The sequence below is a fragment of the Octodon degus genome, unplaced genomic scaffold, assembly GCF_000260255.1.
Source record: "Octodon degus isolate 3935 unplaced genomic scaffold, OctDeg1.0 scaffold00001, whole genome shotgun sequence".
NCBI lineage: Eukaryota > Metazoa > Chordata > Mammalia > Rodentia > Octodontidae > Octodon > Octodon degus.
In genome coordinates, this window is record NW_004524577.1 from 22,663,819 (window position 1) to 22,671,680 (window position 7,862).

At 41.6% G+C, this 7,862-nt stretch overlaps 1 protein-coding gene across 4 annotated transcripts in view; it reads right to left on the reverse strand.

The window, feature by feature from the left end:
* Bdp1 (B double prime 1, subunit of RNA polymerase III transcription initiation factor IIIB) overlaps positions 1 to 7,862 on the reverse strand; it is a 149,345-nt gene that overhangs the window by 87,856 nt on the left and 53,627 nt on the right. For all 4 annotated transcript variants that reach the window (XM_023703472.1, XM_023703421.1, XM_023703387.1 and 1 more), the window contains one exon: positions 6,792 to 7,070. In XM_023703472.1, coding sequence (XP_023559240.1) covers positions 6,792 to 7,070 — 279 coding nt within the window. The remainder of the gene's footprint in view (positions 1 to 6,791; positions 7,071 to 7,862) is intronic.

The following is a 7,862-nucleotide window of genomic DNA, read 5'->3' on the forward strand; positions in this document are numbered from 1 at the left end:
AGTTTTGTCCCACCTCCTGCCCACCTAAGTAAGTTCAAATTCTCTCTACCTTAGCCTCACATGGTTTTACACTATAAAAGTCCCTGGAAGAGACAGCTTCCCTGGGAACTACCCACTCTGGCCCCTCTCCTGTCCTTCTCTTCGACAGGAGCTTTCTTTCTCTCAATAAATATATTCTGCTCATTAAAAAAAAAGAAGCCAGTATGTTGATGCATATCAGTTTTGGCAACTTAGTGACTTAGGAAGATCCAATCTCAAAACAGAAAATGGAAAGAGAGCTAAGAATATAGGTGAGTACATACAAAGGGCCAAGGTTCCATTTTTTAGTACCATCAAAAGAAAAAAAGAAAGAAAACTGGAAAAAATTCTTAGTCTGCTAGTTTTTTGTCGTCTTTTTTTTGTGTGTTTTGTTTTTGTTTTTTGCAGAACTGGGGATTGAACTCAGGCCCTTGTGCTTGCCAGGCAAGCATTTATTCTACTGAGCTATCTCCCCACCTCCCCCCCTTTTTTTTCCTCCCTATATTCAAGACAGGGTCTACAGGATCTCACTATATAGATCAGACTCATAGTGATTCTGTTTTCAGCCGCCCAAGTGCTGGGATTATAGGCATGCACCACCACACCCAGTCTCAATCACTGTCTCAGTGCCCACCATGGGCAGGGTCAGCACAGAATGCCAGGGATCAAACCCCAGCCTGCGCTCTGCCTAACCAAATGCTCTACTAGTTCTTTTAAAAGGAACACATTGTGGCTTTTAAAAGGTAGATGTACCTTTACAAAGGTAGATCATGAAAACTTGTGATTTACTAACAGATATTAGCAACACACATTTAATTATATTTATGTGAATACCAATTGATAGGTTATGGCCCCAGTTAGAATTGCTGAATTATTATGGTGGTCATCTAATATGGCTGAAGCCCTTAAAACAACAGCTCACCTTCCCAGAGACCACCTCCCCTCTTCTCCAACTCAGCCCAGGATGCAGTTTCCTTTCACCTTTCTCTCCACCTCAGGCCAGGCCCCAATCAGCTCCTCAGGTATATCTAAACTTCCCCCTCAAGCCCCACCCCTGGCAAAGGCCATAAAAGCCTCAGCCTCCTTTTGTTCCAATCCAGAGAATTCCTTATCTTCCCAAGTTCTCTCCCTGTCCTCTAAGATAATGAAGTCCCTTTTCCTTTATAATAAAGCCCCTTTCCCCCTTCCTTCTGCGTGTTTCTCTGCTGCGACACCGTTAAAACCTATCATTTTTGGTGCTGTGACCTGTAATGGTGAGTAGTGTGGCTCCCAGGACAAGCCCTGACCCGGTTTTGAGCTCCCTCACTGAACCACCTTCTGCTTCTGCCGCCTGCCTTTGCCAGCTGACATCCAACACCGGCCAATTTTAATCCACACAGGTGAGCCCCAAACTCATCTCGGGGAATCTCGCCTCATATTTTCCTCTCATCTGGAAAATCGTGAGCTCATGTCGGGGTCCCCACTCGTCTTCCTCGGCCATCTGGTCCCCGGCTCCCCACTTTTTCTAGTGACAACTGATAAAGTAGGTGTTAGCCTTCTCTCTCTCATACTCACTCCAGGCTAAAAAGTGATGGCTTTTTAGTGGGAAGTGACGTCAGGCTGTTGCCCTAATCTTTGGCTCGCCTTTTAATTCGGTCACAATGGGAAATACTCGTTCCCAGCTCCTAAAAGACACCCCATTGGGATGCCTGGTCCATAATTTCGGCTCCTTTGGTTTCCAGGAGGCCAAAAATACCTAAGCGATTTTCTACTGTCAAGACAGCATGGCCACAATTTAAGCTAGATGGTAAAACCCAGTGGCCTATACAAAAACTTTTCCACTAATTCTCCAAAGTTTAAAACTTCTATCACCACACCGGCAAATGGCAGGATGTCTGTCACCTGTATTCGGGCTTTTTTAAGGACACGTCCCTTCCTCCCCTAACTTCTCTCTCTCTCACTCCATAGGCCCTTAAACTAGGGACAGCTCTCCCACCTAACAAGGTCTCTCAAACCAGACTGTCCTACGCCCCCACCGGCAGGACCGCCCACTGGATTCCCCCCCCCCCCCCACGGCCACCACCCACGACAATGGCCCTCGACTGCCTCAGCCACAGTGGTTGCTTCTAATTTACCCTCTAACCTCTTTAACTTCCAGGGACTACAAAGATGCCTCTCCTCTCTCCCCGCCTTCCTCTTTTCTGTCTGTTGGTCTACATTCCTCACATTCCTCGCCAACCTCAGTCACAATTTACAATCCAATCATAGGGTTTTTTTCCTCCAAAAATCTCACTCTAAAAAATCAACTAATAACACATTTTTTCCCCAACAGTGCATGCCCCTCCCTCTACTCTCCGTCAAGCTAAAAAAAAAAAAAACAAAAAAACAAAAAAAAAAACAACTATAACAGCCCACGGAGCGAGTGAGCACACTGCCCTTTGCTCACCTTCTTTCCCCTCACTCCCCGCCCCCCACCCCAGCCACCCTTGCTGGCACTCTCCCGGTTCCAGGACTTATACATTGTCAGCGCTCCCCTATTGTGCTGTGTCTACCCTTATACTTTGCTCAGTTTGCTTGCTTCCACTCAAACCTGATAAGCACTGTAAGACCTAAGCTCTTATTTATGTCTAAATAACAGCTTTTTAAAAACCTTTTCCAAATTCCTCTTATAAGAGCTCTGCTAATTGACTTACAAAAGTTCTGACTACTCTCTCCTAATTACAAACTTAAAAAGGTCATCATAGTTTAACCTGGCCAAAAATATATTTGAGTGCACTCTCATTTTATAAAGATGTCCATGTGTCCTGTACATACTTGTTTGTTTTTATTTCATTCTGTAAACAGCTGTTCCTTTTCATTTGAGCTCTAAAATATAAACTTAAACGCATGCTTTCTCCTGAGTTGCCAGCTGGTCTAGGTAATATCAAAAATTTATAATTAAATAAAAACCATTAAAATGAAAAAGATTGTTGGACAAAACTCTTGATTGATGAATAGAGGGTGGCCAACCTTTGTTCATCAATAGAAAGCCCCCAATAATTTGGTTATTGGGCCGGGGAGATGGCTCAGTAGGATAAGTGCTTGACTGGCAAACACAAGGATCTGAGTTCAATGGGGGGGGGGGGGATTGGTTATTGGTTAAAAGACAAAGTTTTTACAAAAATTAAAATAAGGTTTTCTCATAAAAGATGCTTAATATATTAAACATATTTATGCCTTTTAAGTACTGTATGCTACAATATAAATTTTCTTTCAGATGTAAGCATATGCCTTTCTCTTATGCTCCAGGTATTTATAAGAGGTTCCTGTCAAGCCAACATGAGGTCATCAGCCAAATGATAATTTTCTAACTAAAATGTATGTGATATATATCCTACATATGTGCTGTTATATTTAGAGATGCAGTTTCCTGTCAAGCCAACATGAGGTCATCAGTCAAATAATTTTATAACTAAAACTTATGCAATATGTATCCTATGTACGTTTAAAGATGCAAACACAAAATGGGGATTTCATGACTGTTATGCTATACTGCTATGTATGACTATTGATGCCAAAAGATCTCTACAAAATTATATAACTGTTGTCCATTAACATCCTACAGGGATTTAACTGCTAAAATGTCCATGGTTGATAAGAAAAAATAGTTCTCTGGTTACACTTTATATTTCAAGGTACTTGATACTCAGATAAATTCTAATAATCAAGTGTATTGCTCCAAACTAAGTAATACTGATGTAGACCCAGATTCTCTTTAAGGCACCAATTACTATTAATTCCTATTTAATATACCTATCTGTTCCTGATGTTCATGCCAAACTAAAAAGACAAATCTCGGCGCTCAAACTCCACAGGAAAATGTACTTAATCTAACTTTCCATGTCTTCAATAATAGAGATCAAAATTAACTGTACACACTGCCAACTTTTGGCTGCAACACTGAGGACTCCCATCAAAGCAGGACCTTGACAAGGTAATGCTGAGCCTAAACAATGCTGCCGCCTGAGCCAAGTGCGGTGAAGAAGGACACTGTGCATGAGCCTGCCCCAACTTGCAGCCATCACTAGGACATCTACAAGCCTGAGGGTCACTGGAAATACAACTGCCCTGTCCGCCAGAGCAGGTAAGTCATCCAATTCCCTGCCCTCACAGGAAACCTCACTATGACCAGATCCATATACTTGAGCTGCTTGGTCTTGCCGCTGAAGAGCAACAACAGAGCTTGGGTTCTGTGGCCCACATCGAGGCACCTTTGTCGAGTCCCGAGTCTCACTGGATCTCAGGTAAAAAAACTCTTTTCTTGCTGACATGGAGATCACATATAGTGTACTTCCTGAGTTCTAAAAACGTTATATTAGCTCTAGCCTCCATAGTGGGTGTTGATGGCTGACCTACATGACCCCTTCAGACAGGCCCATTCTGTGCTAACTTCAGACACTGTTCTTCAATCTTAATTTCCTTGTGATCCCAACATGTCCGATACATCTCAAGGGGAGAGACCTCCTCCAAAATCTCCACTTCTCTCTCACCTCTCCCTCCACAGTGTACATCCTACAAACCCAACCTCAATGTACAGCTAGCTCCTCCCTCCCTCTTTCCTTGTCAACCATATGCTCTGGGACACTTCCAGTCCCACTCATGCCACACATGCTATTCCTAGACTAGTGTGCCTCAGCGATCCCACAGTGTTTCTGTACATTCCCCAATAGCCCCTAAACACCAAGAGACTCAAGCCCATCATTTTCTACCTCCTTACCAATAGTTTTTTTAAAAGTATCCACTTGGCTATATAATAACCTCATTCTTCCTGTACTCAAATCCAATGACCTTTTTGCCTTCTCATAGACTGATCCAGACATTCCGATCTCAACAGCTCACATAGAGTCCTACCTCAAAGGTTCAGAAGAGATAGTCCTCACTTCTTTAGCCAAGCCCTTGCTGCTGATCTTGAGACCCTTGATCTCTAGCCCAGCCACTCCTTCAATATATTGATGACCTCTTCTTTGCTCCCCCTCTCATGCCCTGACCCTAAGACAAACAGCTACTTATCTCAATTTTCTGTCAGGATCAGATTATACACTCTCTCCCTCAAAGGCTCAGATAACTTCACCAAAAGTCAAGTATCTAAGACCCTCATTCCCACTACTCATGCAATCACTGCCCACCACAAAATAACAGGTTTTATCCTTCCTTGGTTTAGCTAACTTCTTTCATCTCTGGGTTCCCAATTTTGCTTCCCTAGCAGAGCCCCTATATAGAGCATCAAAATGTTCCTTGTGAGAACCCCTAGACCTGACTGCTCCTATATATCTCCCCTTTTGCAAGCTACAACAAGCCCTCCCAAGGGTCCCAGCTCACTTTACCCAAACCAACTCAGCCCTTTACCCTATGTACTTCTTTTCAAGGTCACAATACAGTGAGCATTTTACGACATAAAAAGAGACCATTTTTTTAGGCAGTAGCCTACCTTTCTAAACAAATATAGACAGTACAGTTGGTAGGTAAGACTCCATGTCTCCACACAAACACATAAGAGAGAAAAAGTTGACTTAAACAAAATACAGTTGTGTTACAGTACTACCAATGGCCCTGACTCCCTTTCCTCACATTGATGCCAAAAAGCTAAAGATCGATACTCCTCCTCTTCAGCATGGTCATGGTAAAATGACACAGATTATAGACACCCCCCCCCACTTCCCCTCCTATGTCCTTTAATCATGATGACATGTACTCATAATGTGCTGTCTTTTTAAACTTTTTTCAAGGTTTCTTCAGTATCCAATGTGAGCTGTCACTAACTATAAACTTCTAGTCCTAGCTGAGACTCCTGGCACTAACTTCTACATGGGCATAAACCATCATCCTGTCAACTCCCCTCACCCCCAAGACGACGCCCCAGTTCAGCAGGAAGCAGTCTAAGAGAGACATCACCCCCTTTATGACAACCAAAAGATGGGAATGATAGGTTCTGGCCCTAGTAAGAATTGCTGAATTATTATGGTGGTCATCTAATATGGATGAAGCCCTTAAAACAACAGCTCACCTTCCCAGAGACCACCTCCCCTCTTCTCCAACTCAGCCCAGGATGCAGTTTCCTTTCACCTTTCTCTCCACCTCAGGCCAGGCCCCAATCAGCTCCTCAGGTATATCTAAACTTCCCCCTCAAGCCCCACCCCTGGCAAAGGCCATAAAAGCCTCAGCCTCCTTTTGTTCCAATCCAGAGAATTCCTTATCTTCCCAAGTTCTCTCCCTGTCCTCTAAGTCAATGAAGTCCCTTTCCCCTTTCCTTCTGCGTGTTTCTCTGCTGCGACACCGTTAAAACCTATCACCAATCACTGTTAATAAAAAGGATGTAGAACATCTTAGAAACATATTTTAAAGAAAATCTGCTTGCTAAACTTCATTTTATTTATTTGTTTTTTTGTTTGTTTTTCTTATCTTGCCTTACTGGGGATTAAACCCAGGGCCTTTTCACTAAGTTAAAACCCTGGAATGTTTTTTAAATTTTGATTGTCTTACTAAATTGCCCAGACTAGGCTGAAATTTATGGTCTTCTGGTCTTAGTCTTCTAGAGTTCTGAGATTACAGGAGTGAATCACCATGCATGGCTTTAATGTTTTTCCTACAAACTGTCTTCTTTAATTCAAAATAAAATCATTTAATATAGTACAATGGATATAGAACCAACTAATCATTATTAATTGCTACTGTCTACAAGGGAAGTATTCCCTGGGCACCATATTGTTATTCATGTCTTAGTAATACAGAGGCTATTAAAATGTGTAAGAACTTACTCTTCTGCTTGCCTCCATCAGAAGACCCTGACTCAACAGTAGCATTTCCTGAAAGACTTCGTACTTCCTGTTCATTTGTCCCATCTTGGCTCTTCTTCCTTCTTGTTTTTGTTTGATTTTGGTCTTCTTCCAATACAACTTCTGCATCCTGCCCTGATAAAGTCAATGAGTCTTCTGCAACTGTCTGAGCAGCCCTCTGAGATCCTTCAGGGTCTGAAATTTTAGTACTGACACATTCATCTGGGTCATCATCCACAACTTCATTCATAACTTTTTTCACTAAAAAGAAAAGAAATGGTCATAAATATATGAACAATCTATACAAAAATTCTTAAAGGTAAAGGAAAAATACTCAAAGGTATACTCTGTAAATATTATTTGTATTTAAATAAAATTGAAGACAACCCGAAATAGGAAATGCTTAAGTTATAAGAAATTTGTGCTACAAAAATCTTTTCAGGTAAGGACTGGGAGAAAGATCACCAGCACTACCAAAGGGAGGAGGTCCATGCAGGCAGTAGTAAGAATGAGAAATGTACTTAATGAGACTTTAACATGTCTAAAATATCAAGTGGCATACATCTGTACAGATGTATGGCGATAGATGGCTACATACATGTGACCCCATTTTGATTACACAGTAACAACCATACATACTCTAAGACACCAAAAAATGCACAGAAAAGTCTAGTAACATTCCTCAAAAATCTAAAAATTTTACTTTGTGTTTTTAATAACAATCCCTTAAATAATTATTTTAATTATTTTTATTTCTCTGCCTATTAAAATATATCAATAGCCAATGCATCATGAAAATATGAAATAAATAAAATACAAAAAAAAAAAAAAAAATAGAGATCACTGTAATCCTGGTATGGCAATGCACACCAGCACTCCAGAGGCTGAGGAAGAAGCTACAGTGAGTTTCAGACCAGCCTGAATACACAGTGAGATCGTGTCTCAAAAAAAAAAAAAGGGAGGCCAGGGAAATGGCGCAGTGGAATAAACACTTCCCTGGCAAGCACAAGGGTCTGAGTTCAATCCCCAGTTCCACCAAAAAAAGAAAAGAAA